This window comes from Henckelia pumila, unplaced genomic scaffold (assembly GCF_033568475.1).
Source record: "Henckelia pumila isolate YLH828 unplaced genomic scaffold, ASM3356847v2 CTG_461:::fragment_3, whole genome shotgun sequence".
NCBI lineage: Eukaryota > Viridiplantae > Streptophyta > Magnoliopsida > Lamiales > Gesneriaceae > Henckelia > Henckelia pumila.
Genome location: NW_027331831.1, coordinates 9488054 through 9510972, shown reverse-complemented (window position 1 = coordinate 9510972; position 22919 = coordinate 9488054). Strand labels below are relative to the sequence as shown.

The following is a 22919-nucleotide window of genomic DNA, read 5'->3' as shown; positions in this document are numbered from 1 at the left end:
AGAAAATATTTCTCTAACTCACACAAGAGATCACCGAAAAAAAGAACAACTTTTTTTTTCTACTCTTTATTTTCTTCTCTATTGTCAATACAAAAGAGAAGAATGAGATACAATAACTGAAATAAGAGAGCTTTATTTATAGTAGATCCTTCATTCTTCTTTCTTCAAACTTCCGATGTGGGATTCTTTAATGGGCCTCACCCTTAACAATTCTCCCACTTGAAGACTTGATTTCAATCATGGCTTCACACAGTCAATGCAGCAACTCATCCCTCCTTGCTTATTCTTGCAATCCAACTGAAGTCGAATACAACTCCAGTTTGTCAGTGGTCACCGCCTTTGTGAACATATCAGCTGGATTTTTACTTCCAGAAATCTTCTCAAGCATCAAGATTTCATCTTCCAAAACTGATCTGATAAAATGGTACCGAACCTGTATATGCTTCGTCCTAGCATGATAAACATGATTCTTTGCCAAATGAATAGCACTCTGACTGTCACAGTGTAATGTGATATCCTCAAGCTTCTGACCCAACTCTTCAAAGAATGATCTCAACCAAATCATCTCTTTGCTCGCTTCCGTGACTGCAACGTACTCAGCTTCAGTAGTCGAAAGTGCAACAATCTTTTGCAACTTGGAAACCCAACTTACTGCCGTACCACCCAATGTGAACACATATCCAGTAGTACTCTTTCTGTCATCTAAGTCACCACCCATGTCGGCATCGACATATCCTTGTAAGTCCTGATTAGTCCTCCTGAAGCATAGAGATAAACCAGCAGTACCTTTCAAGTATCTGAGAATCCACTTCACTGCTTCCCAGTGTTGTTTTCCCGAATTGCTCATAAACCTACTCACAACTCCCACTGCATGTGCTATGTCTGGTCTGGTGCACAACATTGCATACATGAGGCTTTCGATAGCAGAGGCATAAGGAATCTTATTCATATAAGCATGCTCCTGCTCCGTCGATGGTGATTGGACTTCGGTTAGTTTGAAATGACTAGCCAAAGGAGTACTAACTGGTTTAGCTTCATCCATGTTGAATCTGCTAAGCACCTTTTTTACGTACTCTGCCTGAGATAACTTCAAGACTTCGTTCACCCGATCTCTTGAGATCCTCATTCCAAGGATTTGCTTTGCAGCACCCAAATCCTTCATTGCAAATTCTTTTGATAATTCTCCACCATTGTCAGACCGTAAGCACTTCACCTTCAAGTTGGTCTCATTCTCCACCATGACTTTCCACCTCTTAAAGGTCTCATAAACATCAGATTTATTTTTCAAAAAATAAACCCAAACTTTCCTGCTCGAATCATCAATAAATGTGACATAATATCGTGAGCCGCCAAGGGATGTAACAGGAGATGGTCCCCATACATCAATATGAATCAACTCCAACTTTTCTGCTTTTGGTTCTCTACCGCCTTTCGAAAAGCTCACCCTTTTCTGTTTTCCAAGAACACAACTTTCACACAATTTGTGTTCGACAGTTTTTAACTCCGGTAGCTTTCCTTTTGATATCAGCATCTTCATTCCCTTCTCACTCATATGTCCAAGTCTACAATGCCATAGACTTGAGTTGGCTCCACCATCCACAGCTGCTAACATTTCTCTGCAACTGGAAGTCATATAAAGAGTTCCAGTTTTTGTTCCTCGAGCAATAATCATGGCCCCTTTGCTAACTTTTCAAGAGCCATCACCAAAGGTCACTTTATGGCCTTCGTCATCGAGCTGTCCCACTGAGATTAGATTTCGGGTCAACTTTGGTACATGTCTCACTTTGTTGAGCTTCTAGATAGATCCGTTTGACATTTTCAAACTGACATCACCCATACCAGCTATTTCCAAAGGTTTTCCATCAGCCAGGAAAACTTTTTCGTAATTACCAACAGTGTAATTACTGAATAGCTCACGATCACTAGTGGTATGAAACGAAGCTCCCGAATCCATAACCCAAGAATCAACCGGGCTTTCCATGGATAGTACTAAGGCATCATGTACATTCTCAGTAACAACATTTGCATTATTCTTGGGTGATTTGCAGTCATATGACCAGTTTCACCACAGCTCCAGCACTTCAATTTCTTTTCAAAAGTAATTTTGTCTTTTCCAGTTCTTGATTTGGATCTGCCACGCCATCGGTTAGAACCTTTTTCGCTGCTCCTGCCTCTGCCTCTATTCTCGAGATTAAGAGCAGATCTCGATGATGTCGCTTCTCCCGAATCCATCATGCGAACTTCTTCACCAAGAATTCGATCTCTGACATCATTGAATTGTAATTTTTCTTTTTCAGCAGAATTACTAACCGCTGCCCGTATCGGCTCCCAAACATTTGGTAAAGACGCCAAAAGAATAAGTGCACGGATCTCATCATCAAACTTTATTTCCACCGATATTAGCTGGGAAATAATCGTGTTGAATTCATTGATGTGTGCCGCCACCGAAGCACCTTCCTCCATCTTCAAGTTGAATAACTTTTTCATGAGGAACACTATATTATTTGCTGATGGCTTCTCGTACATGTCCGAAAAAATGGACATCATCTCCTTCGTGGTTTTTGCCTCCGCCACGTTGTGTGCCACGTTCTTTGTTAGGGTCAATCGTATTACACCTAACACCTGTCGGTCAAGGAGCTCCCACTCATCATCCTCCATCTTTTCTGGCTTCTCCCCGGATAGAGGTTGATGTAGCTTCTTGCTGTACAAATAGTCTTTAATCTGTAACCGCCAGAACGTGAAATCTGTACCGTCGAACTTATTGATTCCAGGTCCCGATCCGTCATTTCCGGCCATCGCTTCTCCTGCTAATAAAAATCAAAAAAATCTTTTCTCCAAGGCTCCCGAACATCGTAATAGCTCTGATACCAGTTGTTGTGGATTATACCGAAGCGAACATGAAGATAATAGAAATTGCGGAATAAAATAATCTTCAAGAACACCAAAGATTTACGTGGTTCACCCAATATAGGCTACGTCCACGGAGCTGCTGCAAATCTTTATTACCGGAGAAATATTACAAGTGTATACAAAACACTATATCTCTCCACACCCAAGCCTCGATTATTACCGAGAAAATATTTCTCTAACTCACACAAGAGATCACCGAAAAAAAGAACAACTTTTTTTTTCTACTCTTTATTTTCTTCTCTATTGTCAATACAAAAGAGAAGAATGGGATACAATAACTGAAATAAGAGAGCTCTATTTATAGTAGATCCTTCATTCTTCTTTCTTCAAACTTCCGATGTGGGATTTTTTAATGGGCCTCACCCTTAACAGGATAGCCTCAACAACAATTACACACTCGGGCTTCACACTCGAGAGTTCAACGAAAGCTCAACAACTCACAAACAATTTCTACAATCGATTCTCTAATTGAAAGAAATATGTATGAAACTCTTGAATGAACACTTGAGAAGTAGAGGAGAGGATTGCTTGAGTTGTGTTTGAAATGGCCTTGGAATGCATCTATTTATAGCTGAAAATTCAGGCAGGTTCGTTGCGTCCGTTCTGGCCTTCGTTGCATCCGTTCGGCGCACATTTAATTCTTCCGGCGTTTGTGATGAATGTTGCGTCCGTTACTAGGTTCGTTGCATCCGTTCGACGCATTGCGGCTTTGGTCGGGCGACTTTAATCCTTAAAATTGGATCATGTTTTAGACAAGGAACGTTGCGTCCGTTCCTAGGTTTGTTGCGTCCGTTAGGCACAATGCAGACTGCCCGGCAAACTTCAAAAATTCATAACTCACTATCCGTCTGTCGGATTGACTTGAAATTTGGACAGTAGCTTTTTAACATCCTGAATTTCATTATGAAAATGGAGATCGGATTTGGATGCCTTAAAAAATTCCAGTATTTTTCTGAAGTTACTTCTTTGTATTTTTGCTTCTTGTTCTGCGCGGCACTTTTGAAAAATTCATTTCTCATGATCTAGCCATTGGATTGAGCTGAGATTTGAACCGTAGCTTTTGAGCATCCTAAAATTTAATATGACAAGTGGAGATTGGAATTGAATGAATCAAAAATGCTCAGTAATTTTCGCAATGTTCTTCTCCATAATAATGCTTATAATAATCTAATCTGCAAAGTCTCACTTTAAACGATTAGAAATAATAACCTAGTTTTTTAATTATCAAAACAAGATAAGTTATCACATTAAAAACATTAATCTCAATAACTTCACGAGAGGCTGGAATTTTAGGATCATTTACTACAGAAGCATTTTTCAACATTGGATCATCTGTAGATGGAGTTTCTTGGTCATTAACATCTGTTTTAAATTCAAGATAACCTATGGGACCGGTATTAACAAATGTTTCAATAGGTACAACGTTTCCTAATGGGTTTATCATGATAAGAGGGTTTACCATTGTATCTTCTATCCAAATGGTTACCAGTTCTAAATCCTTATACAATGCGTACATATTTGAAATTTCACCATCTCCAAAAATTTCTATCAGACCATGTTCAATCACTATACCAGGAATTCGGTAAAAGAATTTGACATTAAACTTATTTCCACCACACAACCGGTACATATCACGTAAATTTGAATAGTTAAACCTGTCAAAGTTTACGTTTTTAAATTCATGTTTAATACCTCCAACATACACTATTTTCGGATATGTACTCTTCCGGTTAAGCTTAAACTTACCTCCATACCATACATCAAACTTCGTCGATAAATCCATACAATGCAAGAGAAATAGAACCGAAGATGTACCGAATTTTCGAACACCGCCAGAGATTTGCGTACGCTTCTTCCACAGTGGCTGGTGAGTGAATTGGGGATTAGAGTTTTCTTCACAATCTCCTCAGCAAACTATAATGAATGATGTTATCACAGGAGATGTGTGTATTTTGCTTATTAGAGGTATAAGGGTAAAATAGTCTTAACTTAATTTCAAAATCCTTAAAAACTTCAAAAAAATAGGATGAGGCACGTGAGCTTCATTCTGAATAACAAAGGGTGATTTTTGCCTATTTAATTTACACGGGGTGTTTTTTGATTTTTATGTGTTTCACAGGAAGTTAAAATGCAATTTTCCCAGATGTTCATGTAAAAATCTTGCTTGTCGTGTCCACGAGATGTGTAACATATATGTCATACCTCATACATACATACATATAATTTGCTATAAGAAAGAAAATATTGGGCCGTGATGATAAAGGACTTCTTTAACAATCAATCACGTGGTCCACCTGCTTTAATGATGGATGGCTCCTGATCCATTTAAAGGGACGAAATAAAGAAACACGAAAACGTAAATTGAATATTGAAAACATGATGGAAAAAATACGTGCATAGAAAATTCGGTTCTGCTAAGATTTGAGATCGTGAATTTCAGATGAAAACATTCAAATTTTGTTTTACGAACGAACAAAATCCGAATTTTATATCAAGTTACGTTATCTCAAATCTCAATGTTAATTATGGTAGATTCTTTCAGAATATATCAAATCTATCAATACAAGTTCGAAGACAAGAACTAATAAGAGCTGAAAAAATAGTAAATAATGATCAGTTACGTGAAGAAGTTGTGAAAAGTAACCATTTGAATTAGAACTCTCCTACGCACCGACGAAAATAGCCCAAAGGATTAATGTCCGAAATGAATGAAATTATGACATGCTGTACGTCATTGTTGAGGAGGCCATCTGAGCTCTGAATTAGTTATTGATCATATGACTTGACAAGTCTACATTAAATCTGTATAGGCCAGGATAACATTTTCTATTCAAATCTAACAAGAATTTCATAGCTTAAGTAAAGTATACTCTCGTATTCTCATTCGAGAGTGACAGAAAAAAAAAGCCTTTCTCATTTTCCGAAAAAAAAAAAAAAAGAAGTAAATAAAGGCCTTTCTCTCTTGATTTTTTGACTCTTTGACGAGGTACCTTAACAACCACGTACATTCAATAACGAATCAACATATATTACACGTATGGATTGGGGCGATTATCGTTTGATTCATTATTGTTTAAACAATTTGCCTCGAGTATATATATATATATATATATATATATATATATATATATATATATATACCATCGCTCGACTGTTCGTTCATATATGCATGGTCGTGAGCCAACCTGCAGGCTTGCTCAACCATTGGCATACCAGATTCATAAGCGGAAAGATAAGAAATGATATGCGAACGCCTCTAGGCCAAAAGGAAAGATTACTAAGCCCTTAGATATCCATTATGCCTTGTTCAAATCTGATCACGGTTATGTATGTATGACTTATAATTAATATGTGGACTAAATAACATGTCACACAGGGCTTGCCTAATGTGGTTTACCTGACTAACGTAGTTTACAGGCTATTGCGTTAGTACGGGGGTTTACCTAGTGCACACCGATAGATAGCGGCTGCGGTTTTTCACGTCATAAAATAATAATAATAATAATAATAAAACATCAATACAACAGTAAAAAATATATATAAAATTTGATATACCTAATGAAAGCATTTACCCCCCATATGTCGTTGCCTGCAAAACTGGCCTTTGAATTCATGGTTAAGTCGAAGTTGTACGATCGTGTATGTATTTAAAAACAAGAAAACAAAAGAAAGAATTATGCACATGGGAATGCCATGATATTGAAGCATGATCATTATTGACACCAGCAAATTTGCAAAAGTTTATACTATGAAAATGGAAAGAAAAGTACCATCAAATTGTAAAAGTTTGGGAGAATAAATTACCAAAAACATTAAACATAGGCATCGGATTTACGACACATAATAATCGATGAAGGCCGTGAAATTTAAAGCGTGGCAGTGTATCAGATTGACTAGGCCATATCAATGGTTCCCCCTGCAGCTTGTTACATTGTTCTATTCTTTTGGTGTGAAATATCACAGCACTTGCTACGTACGATTATGAGCTGGACCCCTGGAGTTTACCCTTCGAAATTTATAAACGGGAAAATTGCTTTTTTGGTCCTGTATGTTTGTCACTTTGCGATTTTGGTCCTTTATATTTACAGATTGCAGTTTTAGTCCGCTATCTTTATTTTTTTGGCAATTTTAGTCCTTTTTCCGATGTGGCGCTGACGTGGCACCAATTCAATGCTGATGTGGAGCTGACGTGTACAGTGCCACGTCAGCATTTTCGAAGAAAAAGGACCGAAATTGCCAAAAATCGAAACATACAGGACTAAAACTGAAATGTGAAAACATAAAGGACCAAAATCGCAAAGTGACAAACATACAGGACTAAATTTGCAATTTTCCCATTTATAAACTATAAATCATTTCAATGAGTAATGTTTTTAAGGGTAAATTGTATTTATCACCCTTAATTATATGATATTGAAAGACATGATTTATCTGAGTTTTTAAAAATCATCATTGGGTTAATCGTGTATCGATGGGAGTAGTATACTAGGATGTACACTACCTTCTGAGAAAATAATTAATTTCGTATGTCAAGCTTCTTGTGTCATGCTGTTTTATCGGATTTCTTAGGTGAGACGTAAAAGAGGATGTTGGATGCTAGGTTAGCCACAAGGAAACGATGAGATTGATCTCGAATGTTATTGAAGATATCAACAACATGTACAAGTCTTTCCCCATACTCATGAGCGTATCAGCTCGACCCATGGACTCCCAAATAGGTACAGCTCCTTATTTTCTTTAATCGCTTAGTATGCTTGTACGGGCTTAATTTACGTTGCCATAAGTAAATAATAATAATAATAATAATAAATAAATAAATAAAAAATTATAAGGTTTAACTTATTAGTGAGAAACGTTTAATTGTAACATTTACACAAAGTTGCATGCATGTGCTCTTTTTTTACCTTTCAAATGGATGTTTACCGCTATTGGCACTACTTTGTACATGTGAATTGTGATACGTTAACATCGAATACCTAACATCTTTAATAATTCAAAGTTTCTATGTGGAGTTGATTCGTTTTGGAATGTGATTTTGCCCCTATTAAGAGAGTGTTTGCAATAGATTGTGTTTTTTGGAAGTGATTAATTTATAGATTATAAAAAAGTAAAAAAAATCAAAAGTTGGTAATGTTTGAAAACAATTGTGAAAATTTAAAAATCAAAGTTGAGTAGTATTTGATAAATAAGTGATTAGAGTGATTTTAACAATAACTTTCTTATTAGAATCACTTTTGGAGAATCATAATCACCACATGACTAGCTTTTGAATTTCAATTAAGTTAAGCATAAGCTAACACATAATCTAAGTTTAAAAAACACACAAAAATGATTTTTTTAAGCCAAAAACTAACAATCACTTTTTTTTAGTGATTACAAACACTCCCTAAAATTATCTTATATTCTGGGAGAGTTTGAAAAATAACCTTGGTTAACCAAATTTTTTGATTTATGATCTTTCTTGAAAAAAAAATTGCAAAATGACCTTCAAATACAAAGGAAATGCAAAAACAAAGCAAAGAAAAAAAATTCAGAAGGTTATATTTCAAAATCATGGTCAAACAAAGGTTATTTAGTTAAATAAATCCGTTTTTTTATAAATTAATATGAAATATGCATGTATATTTAACTTACAGAACTATCGTTTTTTATTAATTATATATATTATGAGAAATATTGTGTAATATTATATATATTGGTTTGAGTAAACAAAAATGTCTTAATTTTTATGTCTACATTATTAATTTTTATTATGGGTTTAGACTGATGGTATCGGATCGATCCCGAATATAAAACCGTGAGATGTTGCACAAGGGACATAATATATTTAATTTTCTTAAATATTTTGATTGGCATCTAAAGTAACTGATTTTTTTCCTGCCGCCTTTTGTAATGTATCTAAATTAACTGATAAATGGTCAAATCGATGCTTAAGAATTGAACCATTTCTGGAATTTTAACAAAATATTTACGACCGACATATATGAATAAAATTCTAAGCTGTTAAAATTAAATCTAAAAAAAAAAAAATTGGGTCCAAAGTGGCGAAATTTATTTTGTGCGTTTGTATATATAATGTGGAGAAAAAAATATAGGACGTACAATTATAATGCACGTAAAATTCAAACCTATTTTCGTTAATAATATATCGAAATAAAAAATTTAATAATTATTGAAATAAATTTTGTAAATGAAGGATATATATATATATTCTCTCAAAGTTAAAGGTTCCTATTTGAAAAGTTTGGATAGTGTACGAACGGGTTCACTCGTTTGTTTTTTGGGTTGGTCGGGTAGCGGCCCAATTCCATTTGCACAAAACACAATATTGTTTGCAAATGTTAGATATATTTATACAATAAAAATAAGGCTGGCTTGGAAGGCTGCATCTAAATCGATATCCATTTTATACTTCTGCATTAAACCTTCTAACTCTAACTAATGTTAGGAGTATCCCTCTTCTGGATATTTACTGGAGAAAATGTGGGAATGATGATAAATTGGGAATTCATTTTTTTAATTAAAAAAAAATGTTTTAATAATTCTTAATCTTGAGAAAAAAATTGCACTGCCACGTTAGCATTATACTATGCCACGAATTAGGATAAAGAGCCAATGAAAATCAAATTTGCACCACCATAATCTAAATTTGAATGTTTGGTTGACCAAAACAAAAAATAAGATAAGTTAGTGAACCAAAAAGTTTATTTTCCCATGATTTATGATATGAGAATAATACATTGAAATATGGTAATATAATTTCTTTTAACCATAATTATTGTAAAACTAGAGTAACAAAATTAAGTACACATAATAATACATTTCAGTATTTCACACCAAACTACTTCTAAGAGCAGATGCATTGGTTACATTAAGTGGACATTATAATGTCTACTTAATGTTCAAACCAATGGGCATTATAATGTCAACTCAGCATGTATATAGATGAACGCGTTCATAACATTGAACACATTCATCCATGTTTCTTTATTAATTTTTTTATTGCATTCAAGCGAGTGCCAGCACCCGCCAGGCCACCCCACGTGGTCTGTACATCCTTTTTACCCTTTTTTATTTTTTTAAATGGTAATATTCCAATGTAATTCTTTTTTATATATTTTTTATAATTTATTTTATTAAATCTGAATTAATTAAAAAAATCAAAGGCTAGTCAACGGCTAGTTTAATAAAATAAATAAATAAAATCCATCTATAAATACTTACCAATTTGTACAAATATTTTTGTTCCAACATATTATCATCTTATATCATATTTCCTCACCATCTAATTTTTTTTATTTCTACAATCATATTTTCTATGCGACGTGAATGAAAATAATAGGGCATCTTTTACAAATTTCGTGAAATCTACAAACACCTCAAAAAAATATTCATCTTCCCAAAATTCAAAAATTCCACCAAATTATCAATATCCACATTAATTTTCAAATATCCAATTTGCTCCACAAAATCTTGAAAATTTCCAAAGTTTTGGAAATTCTATGAATCATCCGAATTATGCCCCCGAGGTCCATATCAACCGCCTACAACCGAATTGGCATAACATGAGCCATACATTTTTCACGCAGCCGGTTGTTCATGGATATGGTACCCCGCAAACAACTGGTATGTCTTTTTTACATTTTCGATATCAAATGAACCTGCAACTCCAACTTCTGTCCCGAATACTCAACTTTCCGACAGTGAACCCCCAATTGAGATGGTCAATTTAGAAAAAGCGATTTCAAATGTTGAGGGTACGAGAAAGCGGTCAAGTTGGAGAAAGGTTAAAGACGAGGTCTTAGCGAGATGTTTTGTCACTATTAGCGATGATCCAATCATCGGAAATGATCAGAATGCGGATGCTTTTTGAGGACGTGTTGCAAGCTACTAAATTTTAAAAATAATTAATAAATATATTAAAAAATATTAATATTATTTTTTAAAAAATAATGAGATTATTTTTTAAAAAGTAATAATATTTTTTCAAAAAATAATTTCTCATGGGTTTTTCATTAATAATTCCAAGGATTTTATGGACTTTTGTCCTTTGTTTTTAAGCTCTATTGTAAACTTGGATGTGGAAATTTCCCAAGTCAAATTAATGAATGAATATGTTTATCTTAAAAAAAATTTACATGAAATAAATTGTAAATTAATCAAAATAGTACATCAAGAGAGATGATAGACATTAGACACAAGTCAAAAGGCAAAAATTCTCATCCGCCAATGTATTAAATATACTATATATATAAGACATATATCTTACATTTAGTGTTAATTAGGACCAAAAAGTGTTCATACAAAATTAGTGATGAGAGTAATTAATTGGCGAGCCTATCATAAACACAATCAATATCCACGCCCGAGAGTTTTGTGTGTATCCATCCACCCAGCTACAAATTGAAAATTGGACTATATTTTATAGGGAAAATTGCAAATTTAGTCCTGTATGTTTGTCACTTTGCGATTTTGATCCTTTATGTTTTCACATTTCAGTTTTAGTCCTGTATGTTTCAATTTTTGGCAATTTCGGTCCTTTTTCTTCGAAAATGCTGACGTGGCACTGTACACGTCAGCTCCACATCAGCATTGAATTTGTGCCACGTCAGCGCCACATCGAAAAAAGGACTAAAATTACCAAAAAAATAAAGATAGCGGACTAAAACTGCAATCTGAAAATATAAAAGACCAAAATCGCAAAGTGACAAACATACAGGACCAAAAAAACAATTTTCCCTATTTTATAACTAATAAGTTGCGTATATAATATAGTGACGATGTGGCTCGAATTAAAGCATGGAGGAGGAGAAGGATGTGTTCTTTGTTCTTATCCACAAACGTGTGCATTCATTCATTCAAAACTTCATGAGGCCCTTGTCTTCCCATAACCTCGTTATCCTTTTCTGTCCATTTATATCTCACACACAACAAACTTGCCCAACTTTTCCTTAGTTTCTGCTAAAGAAACCTCGGTGGTTGAAGTAGAAAGAAATAAGGAGTACGATTCGTTGCCTATTATGATTTCGATCAGGTAACAGTTTACGAAGTTCCCGTGAACTTAATTAGTCCACCATGCTTCTATTTGGATGTTTTGTATTGTTATATCTGGCATTTGATTGAATGCAGAAGGTTGTAGTTTAGTTGAGTACGTAGAGAAGATATGGCTGGAAGATTGAGGAGATGCATGATGCTGTGCTGCACCAAGAATCCTGTGGTAATGTGACTTAATTACGAATTCGGATTTAATTTTTATTGGTGTTTGGAATATCGTTGGGCCCAATTTCAAGTAGTAGGTGTTAGCCCACTATCAGTGGGTCAATGTCGAATCTCTACTTGTTTGTAGAAGTTGCTCATGGCCCATTGGGTATATATCCACCTCTCAAACATCGTGTTTTACAAGTCACCCTCGCTTTTTATATATATATATATATATTTATTTTTATAAAAAGTTGTCCTGAATAATGATGTCATTGATTTAACAACTTTAAATTATAACCATAATAATGATTTGGACTTGAATTAATTAATCCATTTAGTGCAGCACTCCAAATATTCCTTTTTACAACTCTTTATTAAATTAAAAATGATAGTTTTGTGTTGAAAACGTGTAGCATATCTGACATCAAGGTCTCAAATATGGAATGGAGTCTTGAGTTCGATCCCAATTGTAATAGTCTTCTCCCTCAATTCAAAAAAAAAAAAAAAATAGTTTTGTACTGTAGCATGGGTTGTAGCGCTATAAAATCAGTTGACTCAATCTGGTCATCTTGAAATTTTCGGAATGCCCCATCAATATAAGTAAAAGTTATTATCAATAAGAAACGCCCAAAAAAATGTTAAATAGAAAATGTAAATACAGACTTTGCCTCATACATATTCCCAATAGATTGGCATTATTGATCCCAATTGGTCTGTTAAAGATAAAGGGAGTAAGGGACGAAAGCAAATTAATATAATATTCATAAAAAAAAGTAAAAAATAAAATAAATTATTATAATATATACATTAATGAATCAAAAAGGTTGAGGCCACGTTCACTTGGCTAAGGAGTAAGGGCCAATTAGCATCACAAGTTCTCTACGGATGGTTGACTTGTCTATCTGAACAACCCACAAGCCATTATTGATTGTTGAAACTTTGAATACTTGAATATATATATTGCCCCCACACAATTTCTTTATTGAAAAAATTTACTCCCTCCGTTCCACGTTTCCTTTTATGTTTGTCTCAAATATATAGTCATACATTATATTTAGTAATATTTTTTTACACTTCTTTATTAATATACCCCTATTAACTACACCTTGAAAATTGTGCAATCATTTTTTAATACATTAAATAAAGATAAAATATGAAGTTTATATAAAATTTACTTTCCCAATAAATTTTTCTTAATTCGTGTGAAAACTAAAACAAGACAACATAAATGGGACGGAGGGAGTATTATTTTTCGACATTTCAACTAGTTCTTTAGAGAAAGATGAGTACCTTTTGATTTTGTTTCACCCATTGACATTTAAATGTTTGAAACAAGTATTTCTTCATATGTTTTTTAGAATGTTTTGAAAGGATCTTTTTTAATTTAATTTTATTACATTTGGGTGAGAGATTTTCTGTTACTGGACCTCTAACTTAAAATCTCGTCTCGAATTTAAAAACATTATGATTGGTTTAGATTAATTATAAATCATCGAAAAATAGTTCCAAACGATTTTCTCGAAATAACTTATAAGTTGTAACTCGTATTACACTGATGAACTGTTAATAGGATAAGGTTGTTTTTAAATTATAATTTCGAATATTATAAGGAGGATATGGAGCAAGTTAGACTTTAGTGTCGTGTCATAATCAATATATATAGTAGTAAAAGATGGCGACTAAATCATTCTATTTCTTATCGATAAGGGTAGATATTAATTTAATTCCTTCGGATGCATTAGACAACAGAATCACAATTATCGTAATTTCTGGTTTGGAACAAAAGACATAAAGGCCAATTAAGATGTATAACACATTAACTCGTATATAAATATAATAATCTTCTAGTAAAATTTATTGAGATCTCGATCACCCGAAGCTAGACGACTGGTGGAGTAAATGATAATTAGATCAACAATCACATATTCGATTGCTCGTACTAACATTTTTTTGAATAAATCTTTTTACACATTAGGTACCGTATCCAGAGAAGTACCAAGAATTTTTACACATTACATATAGGGGTGATCACGGTGCGGTTTGGCGGTTTTACATAAGAAATTCAAACCGAATTGTCAATTGCGGTTCGGTTATATTTTATTTTTTTTGTTGCAGTTTTATATGTAAAATCTTTTTCGCGGTTTTCGGCGGTTTTAAGCTGTTGCGGTCGGTTCGCGGTTTTTTTTTAATGATAGGTAAAATGAAAAAAAAAAATAAAACCATTCAAATTATTAAAATAATGAATGAAAACTATAATAAACAAAATAAAACTAAATAAAATAACAATCAAACGACAAAATAAAGTTAATCAACTATAATATGTTTAGACAAGGTTGAAGATTAATATTTGTATAGAGAAGTAGTAAATAGATTATGAAGAGAGAAAGAGAGGAAATTTTTTTGAAAAGAGTTGAGAGAGAAGAGAGTGGAGGCGACATATGATCGAATCTATTGTGTATACTGTATATACAATGTGCTATAAATATAACTCTGGCTAAATACCACTATCCATGGCGGTGCGGGGCGGTTTAGGCCAAAAATTATAACCAAACCATGGCGGCGGGGCGGTTTTCATTTTTTTAAAAAACTGCGGTTATTTCAAAACATGAGATACGACGGTGTGGGGCGGTGCGGGGAGGTCGGTTCGGGCAGTTTTGAAAAAATGTGATCACCCCTAATTACATGTCATATCCAGAAAAGTACCAAGAATTTTGTTACCAAAAAAGAAATCGATTACCACTCGAGGAAAAGACGTTTGTACACTAACCTCCCCAAATTTGGGAGCCTTTTACTCCCGATCCACCATCCCCACAAGCGGCGTTGGATATCCAATTTCAACTCAAAATGAGTAATAAATACTTCCATCATCCCCACATCTCACGGTGAGCGTTCATATGAGCACCTGCTGACGTTACATTCATGATGTCACGTCAGCAAATGCTTATATAAGTGCTCACGGTGGTTGCCACCATATCATTTCATTTTTATATTTATATATATATATATAAATAATAGGACATATTATAATTATTAACCATGGTTTGGATTTTAGTTACCTAGGTGTGTCTCTTAATTTTAACCATGATTAAGATGATGCTATATATAAAAAGCGTGACTGTAGGCCTTCCTGTACGACACACAAAATAATCCTTCGGCTTTGTTTCATTCTACACATACTCCGCAAAGCTTCTTCCGCAGGCAATCCTCCCAAAGGTCTGTTTGATTTCCCCCCAAATCTCTCATCCATTTTTCTGTATCATTTACAGGCTTCTTTAATTGCTTTTGATTTTTCGAAGAGGATCATTTAGATTTGATTTTGGTTTGTGTTGATATGTAAATGATCCACTGTTTGATCCGTTTACAGTTGTTGATTCATCAATTGTTTAATGTATTTTGCTAGAATTGTATGATCCTTTGGTAAGATGTATTGAAAATATATATTTGTTTGGGAAATTAGAAATTGGATTTAGATGAAAAGGGATGGAAGAGGAGTATGTTGGGTTTATTTGTGAGGTAATTGATTAGTTATGAAATTTTGCAGAAAGAGGAAATGGCAAAGGACACATTCGAGGAAGCCATTGCAGGCCTGCAGAAGCTTCTCAGGTATTGCCACCTTCTGCCCCTTTTTTCTTGGGACTTTCACCTTTCAGTTTTGTGAAATTTGATGTCATTTTTTTATCCCAAAAAAACAGTTTGCAGACCTTTTTCTAGATTTACGTGCAATAATATATATCGGGATAAGTATTACTACATGTATTTAGTTTTTAAAATAATAATAGTTTTATTTAAGAAGATAATTTATTTTATTTTTTATTTTCGATTGACTGGACAAGCTGGTTAGTCAGTCATATTCTTGTTTGAGTTTACAATCCCGAGGCACATGCCCCCCCGATGTTAGGTGTTTCTGGCGCAATTGACGGTGTACAAAAAATTATCCGGAAAATTTATTAAAATACTATAATATTAATGGTTTGACTATTTGGATTGTTGAATTGCTTTAATTATGTTTTGTTATAATATTCAAAACACAGCCAGACAAATGATATTCCAACAGTATATTTTCTTGAATTGATTTGCTTTTTTTCCAACCGCAGTGAGAAAGGTGAGCTGGAGGGGGTGGCGGCCGCAAAGGTGAGGCAGCTGACGGCGGAGTTGGAGGGTGGCTCAGCCGTGAAACACTCTCACCCGGATGAGAGGTTACGGGCCGGGTTCCATCATTTCAAGAAAGAGAAATACGAGTAAGTACACTGAGCAACCAATAATTGGAAGATCAGACCATTATAAAAATGAAATATATGCATAAAGATAAAGTTTCGTACTTAGTGTAAAGTTTTCGGCACCTAATCCGCAAAAAGAGGAGATTCTCGGAATGTGCCTGTGCCCTCCAAAAATAGTTGTCAATTTTAACACACTTTTTCACCTCTCTCTTCATGTTGGAATAAAACAAGAGACAATTCAGCACTTTTGGTGGCAGCAAAACGAACTGGATCAACCAAGAATAATAAGCGTATTGTTTCATGGACGGGATTATTTTTCCAGGCGCAGACTCGAAAAATAGAATCCATTTATGAATGAATTATCAGAAAAATTTAGAAGAATTATAATCTATTTTTTCTTCAAGATAACTTTAACAAATATGCATAGCACCAATCTCGGGGTCCACCAAAATGGAGTTGAGTTGTTATTAAAATACAAATTACTAATCTACTTGCGCAGGAGGAATCCTGAGCTGTATGGAGAGCTTGCGAAAGGGCAAAGCCCCAAGGTAAAAAAATAAATATATATATAACAGTATTATTGAAAGTGAGATTCATTGAACTTGGGCCATTGACTTAATTATGAATGAACATGCAGTTCTTGGTATTTGCCTGCTCTGACTCGAGAGTGTGCCCTTCCCACATCCTCAACTTCCAACCAGGGGAGGCCTTTATTGTACGAAACATTGCTAACATGGTCCCACCATTTGACAAGGTCAGCTAAAACTCTACTCCATTATTAAATAGTTTATTATATAAATTTTTAAATGATAAATATAATTCAAACCTGAATAATTGAGGTAAACAAACATCCAATGAAAAAGCATGGAAGAAATTTTCCCTGCCTAAAGTTGCCTATTTTGGTCCATTTGACTTTGGAAATATTAATGAATTTGAATCAACTTCTACATATATTTCAAACATCGGCAAAAACTCTTGTAAGATCGTTTTACTGACTTCGAGAGATGAGCTTCTAACTCGACCTAACTCATCAAATAGTTTTATTTCTTATGTCAAAAAATCGTTTTTCATTGTAAATATAGTTCAGGATGATCAAACTCATTGACATAGACCCACCAGACCATCTAACATCTATTTTTTTAAAAAAATATAATAGTCAATGTATTTAGATAATTGAATCAACTCATGGTTAAATTACATTCATTTCGATAAATAAACATTATTTGATTTGAAAAAAATTTTGTGCCTCGGTAGGAAAGATTGGAATAAAAATGTGAAAACATTGAAATTTGAGATTAAAAGTGAATACACATTATATTATATATATATATATATAATATAATATAAAAATTTATAAATGAGTTTTAAGATATTTTATCTAACATGCAAAAATATTAATTAATGATGTTTTTTTTGTTTCGAGGATTATTGTGATAATACAAAAAAAAATGTCGTGTGTAAGGATGAGTTTATCTAGTTTAAATTACATAACAGATAATGCATTAATATTTTTAAAATTTTAATTATAGATATATTATATTGGTTTTAATATTATAATGGTGTCGGTGCATAAGATTGAGTCGATTAACTATTTTTCAAAATTGGACGATCATAGAAATGTCGATTAACTATTTTTCAGAAATGTTGACTGGGGGAGTTGCAGAGTCCCATCGGAAATTTTTATTTTTTCTATTTTTCTATCAGCAATGTGATTGTTGAGTTTTAAATTATTAATTAAATTCAACGGAGTAATTTAGTAATATAATTATAAAAATTATTTATGACATATAAAAGATAAATATTAATTTATTAGAGAGGTATTCATCGGTTACAGTTTTCTTTTGCGTTAATTTATTGTTGAAGTGTTACATTCTCTTAACATTTAAGTCGGGGACACGGATGCCGGCTAAGAAATGGGCAAATTAAAAGTGTCATGCTTTTGTACTTATTTTGTACACATCGAATTTTAAATCGTGAACCTCTTCACGAAAATGATTAATTCAAGTTATATTATTGAAAAATCTATTAGGGAAAAATGCAAATTTGGTCCTGTATGTTTGTCACTTTGCAGTTTTGGTCATCTATGTTTTTATATTTCAGTTTTAGTCCTGTATGTTTCGATTTTTGGCAATTTCGGTCTTTTTTACTCGAAAATGCTTACGTGGCACTGTACACGTCAGCATTGAATTGGTGTCACGTCAGCGCCACGTCGAAAAAATGACTAAAATTGCCAAAAAAATAAAGATAGCGGACTAAAACTGAAATTTGAAAATATAAATGACTGAAATCGCAAAGTGACAAATATACCGGACCAAAAAAGCAATTTTTCCAATATATTATTTAGTCCTACAAATTAAATATTATTAAACTCTTTTCACAAAAGTGAGACAAGCGCTCTACGAAAGTTTACGAACTATGTGTAAGCAAATTTTTTGCAATATATTGAGCAATTATCCTCTTGTTGGTATTGTTGAGATATTTCTATGTCATGCGGCTAACTAATCTTAATAATTGCCAATAATAAATGTTTATGAATTGCAGACGAAGTATTCTGGAATGGGAGCGGCCATTGAATATGCAGTGGTGCACCTAAAGGTGATTTATAATATTCAGCCTACTTTCCTCTTTTGATCTGGCCAACTTTAACTTTCGGACATCAAATGTAATAAAGTTCTTTAAGTGATTAAGAACCTCTATATTGTTTTTTATGATATAATCTTCATTTTCCTTCTCTATAATCTTACTCGTTTCGTTGTCGTTAACGTTGAGTAATGGATTATTGAATTTGTAACCTTGTTTAGGTGGAGAATATTTTGGTAATTGGACATAGCTGTTGTGGCGGGATAAAGGGGCTTATGTCCATTCCTGATGATGGAACTACTCAAAGGTTAAAAGTTTTTTCCAATATAAATCGATCCTTTTGTTATTTGCTTTTGGCCCTATTATACTGCATGTCTTTCACTTACTTTTGTTTTCTCCCCACAAGGCTACTGCATTCCACTTTAATATCTTTTGTCATGTAACATTGCAATCTATGTCAAATTAATATATCACAATAATACATGCATGTCACGAATTATTGTATATCTTTGTTCTTTATAAAGACAATATCCACAATCTTGTGGATAATAGAGATATATGTTTTATGAAAAGAAGCATTAATAACACAAAAAATATACGAAAATACTTGAATATTTAACCGTAAGTGTTGGAACTTGAAAGTATATATGGCAAAATTTGTATTTGAAAAAGTTGCATATAAAATTTGAATGTTAGTTTTTGACAAATTCACTTAACGTTGTGAAAATATGTATACAGTGATTTTATAGAAGAGTGGGTGGCCATTTGCAAGCACGCCAAGTCCAAAGTGAAAACAGAATGGAAAGATTTGGATATCACTGAACAGTGCACACAGCTTGAGAAGGTAAAAACTTAAATTCAAGCACAATCTATTCCATTATATATCAGTGGAAGATTTACCAAATTTTTATTTTTTCGCGCTTTTTTTGGGTACCAAACAGGAGGCGGTGAATGTTTCTCTAGCGAACCTGCTAACCTATCCATACGTAAATGAAGGTGTGGTGAAGAAAACCGTGTCCTTGAAGGGAGCACACTATGATTTCGTGAAAGGTTCATTTGAGTTCTGGAATCTCGAGTCTTGAGAATATAATCTCCTGTATCCGTTTGAAGTTAATTTGATTATGATATTTTTAATAACATAACGAATCTTGAATTCTCATGATGTAAATTCGGTCATCCTAGCCATGTTTGTGACTAGAATAATTCGAAGTTTGTTTGCTTCCCCATACATCTGGGGGAAAGTTTCTTGGTTTTGTGAAGGTGTGTTGTTATAGGGGATCGTTGTTGGTGTCAATATTGAACTTTGAATTTGGGTCTTTAGTACAATGTTTCACCATAGACTAATATACTAGTGGGATGAGCTATGATTCGATTAATTTAGCTTGCTAACTATTCATTCAATTAATATAGAAATAGAAATTTTTTTAAAAAAATGTTATTTATACTCCAAAAATTATTAATAAAACTCCATGTTACTTAAATAATATATTATTAGACATGATTACTCTTATAAGATCTTTTTTTATATAATAAAATCTTGTTTTACCTTAAAAAAATCAAGTACAATACTTTTTAATGTCAAAAACTTAATGTCATGGGAGGATTTACTGTACTAAGGATAACCACAGTTCTGATCTTGTACATCCAACTTTAGCATGGGATTTACAATGACACATCGTTGTCACCTTAAAATTTTAAAAAAAACAAATCTTTTATAACTTTTCTCCACGATCATAAATCCAAAATTTTTTTGGGTCCCACTCATCATTTTTATACACATTATTTCAGTCTTATTAATTATGTATATTTAAATTTTACTTTTTATAATATAGTAAAAATTATTAACTTAAATAATGTTAAATAGGCAAAGTAATTTTATAAATTAATTTTTAATATAATTATGTATTAATTAATTTTTAATCAAAATTTTCTAACGTAAAGTAAATTTATTAATTTTTTAAATATTTTTATTTATTTAAATTATATTTAATGAAAATTTAATTACTATTAAAAAAATTCATGAATTTATTAATTAAATAAGTCACATCTGAAATAGATTTATTAAATTTATATTTTATTTTATTAATATTAACTTTAATAATATACTAAATTATAATTTCAAGTGTTATAATGAATATTTAATAAAATAAAAAGGATATAATTAAAATATTCATAATTAAAAAAACTTGAATTCTTGAATCGCAATCGTACACAACAAATAAAGAACAACATAAATTAAAATTAAAAAATATAAATGTGCACAGTGACAAACACCAAAATAAATTTAAAAACATAAATGTGCACAACCGAAATATTGAATGATAAAGTTGTTCTCACTAATTGCCTCTGTACTGTGCTCATATGTGTTCAACCAAGTCGGCTCGAAGTTGGTGATGTAAGCTCTCTGTCACGTAGCTCGCTATAATTCTGGAGGTAATCTCGGAATTCTTGGGTAGATCCCATGACAATTCGTGCTGGTGGAGGAGAGTCTTCATCCGACCAGTTGACTGATTCATCTCCCTCGTCCTCAATAATCATATTGTGCAAAATAATACATGTGTACATGATATTCCTCAAATCATTCTTGTAATAAGATCGTGCAGGACCTCTAACTATTGCCCAACGAGCTTGGAGCACTCCAAATGCTCGCTCAACGTCCTTTCTTGCACACTCTTGTCTCTCCTTGAATTTATTCCTCTTAGAATCCTTGAGGAATGGAAAGCTCTTGACGAAAGCAAACCATTCTAGAAAGATTTCATATATCTGTAAGATAATATTCTTTTGTATAAGATGTTTCGTTCACTGTGAAATGAACATTTGGTGTATTTCCTTGTAGGACGGCGTTGGATAACAGTGATTCGTTAAGAACATTTATATCATAACGCGATCCTGCAACGCCAAAAAAAAAGCATGTCATATCCACAAGTCTGTAGATGCGACCGCTTCAAGAATTATCGTTGGGACACCATAATCTGCTCTAGTATATTGTCTTTTCCAAACTACGGGACAATTCTTCCACTTTCAATGCATGCAATCAAGGCTTCCCAACATTTCAGGGAAGTAGTGCTTCTCTTCATGCATTTGAAGCAATTGTTGAGTGTCTGGTCTTCTCAAATATCATGCCTCAAACACATCAATCACACATTAACAGAAGTTGATCAAACAGTCCAATGCAGTTCTTTTATCCATCTGTACATACTCATCGAGAGAGTCGGCTGGGACTACATGATATGCAAATTGACGAATAACCGTTGTGAATTTTTTAAGTGGCGACAAACTTTATCTACCTACAGCGTCTCTCTTCCATCGAAAGTAGTCCGAATGATTTGTAAGAACATCGAATATCCGAACGAGTAACTCTCTACGTATTCGAAATCGCCTCCGGAATATTTTAGCGTGGAATGTAGGATTTTCGGAGAAATAATCTTTGACAAAGTGAGAATGCATGTCCTCGCGATCCGGATTCACATATCTCCTTGAATTTCTAGATCGTGCATTCCTTTGGGTTGTTTGAAGTCTATGATCTTCTTCTTCAAGCAGCGTAATCGTCATTCGATCTACATCATCTTCCGCATCTTTCCACATATCATTTCGCCAAAACTCAAGAATGAGACGTTCTGTAGCACGACGTGGATCACACAACCGATACATCTACTGAATGTCACGTCTCTTTGTAATTGCTTCAACTACTTTCAAATGCCAATGAAGTTGGGTCTCTGTCATACCACTGGTATCCTTCATAAGTAATTCATAATCTTTTTGTTCAAAATTCCAGTGTTTTCTGTTGCATCTCGGCGTCCTTCTACTTAATTTCATCTTCCTTGTTCTTTATCTTAACTTCCTTATTTCTTAGTTCGGCTTTATTTATCGCCAATTTTTCTCTTCGATATTCCTGAATTTGTACCCATTTCAATGAAAAATCTCTGACATCCGTGACCTTGGCTTTGTTCTTTATTTTGGCATGTTGTTGCCCTATTGGACCTGATAGAATTTCAAATGTGTGATCAGTAT

At 33.4% G+C, this 22919-nt stretch overlaps 2 protein-coding genes across 4 annotated transcripts; one reads left to right on the top strand and one right to left on the bottom strand.

Moving 5' to 3' along the window:
• Positions 1-11789: 11789 nt before the first annotated feature.
• LOC140871565 (carbonic anhydrase 2-like) lies at positions 11790-20228 on the top strand. 3 transcript variants are annotated; one of them, XM_073274126.1, is made up of 10 exons: positions 11790-11944; positions 12040-12127; positions 15653-15714; positions 16206-16349; positions 16828-16876; positions 16966-17082; positions 18870-18923; positions 19130-19215; positions 19647-19752; positions 19850-20228. In XM_073274126.1, the coding sequence occupies exons 2-10, from the start codon at positions 12074-12076 to the stop codon at positions 19988-19990; spliced, it is 813 nt and encodes a 270-aa protein (XP_073130227.1). In that variant the 5' UTR covers positions 11790-11944; positions 12040-12073; the 3' UTR covers positions 19991-20228. The 3 variants fall into 3 exon arrangements, with proteins under 3 accessions (XP_073130227.1, XP_073130228.1, XP_073130229.1); XM_073274127.1 differs by having other exon boundaries at positions 11796-11944; positions 12043-12127; XM_073274128.1 differs by lacking the exons at positions 11790-11944; positions 12040-12127 and adding an exon at positions 15209-15324.
• Positions 20229-21275: 1047 nt separating this feature from the next.
• On the bottom strand, positions 21276-22559 carry LOC140871966 (uncharacterized). Its single transcript, XM_073274704.1, has 3 exons — positions 22196-22559; positions 21724-21797; positions 21276-21671 (listed from the first exon to the last, which is right to left on the bottom strand). Exons 1-3 carry the CDS (start codon positions 22557-22559, stop codon positions 21276-21278), a joined length of 834 nt encoding a protein of 277 aa, XP_073130805.1.
• Between the last annotated feature and the right edge of the window lie 360 nt (positions 22560-22919).

Bases quoted from the DNA above. Each gene is read 5' to 3' on its own strand.
- LOC140871565 (XM_073274126.1), top strand. From the start codon at position 12,074: ATGGCTGGAAGATTGAGGAGATGCATGATGCTGTGCTGCACCAAGAAT. The intron at 15,715-16,205 runs GTATTGCCACCT...TTCCAACCGCAG, and splicing joins GGCCTGCAGAAGCTTCTCAG to TGAGAAAGGTGAGCTGGAGG. The intron at 19,216-19,646 runs GTTAAAAGTTTT...ATATGTATACAG, and splicing joins GATGATGGAACTACTCAAAG to TGATTTTATAGAAGAGTGGG.
- LOC140871966 (XM_073274704.1), bottom strand. From the start codon at position 22,559: ATGTATCGGTTGTGTGATCCACGTCGTGCTACAGAACGTCTCATTCTT. The intron at 21,798-22,195 runs GTAGATAAAGTT...TTGGCGTTGCAG, and splicing joins ATGGAAGAGAGACGCTGTAG to GATCGCGTTATGATATAAAT. The intron at 21,672-21,723 runs GTTCATTTCACA...ATTATCTTACAG, and splicing joins TACAAGGAAATACACCAAAT to ATATATGAAATCTTTCTAGA.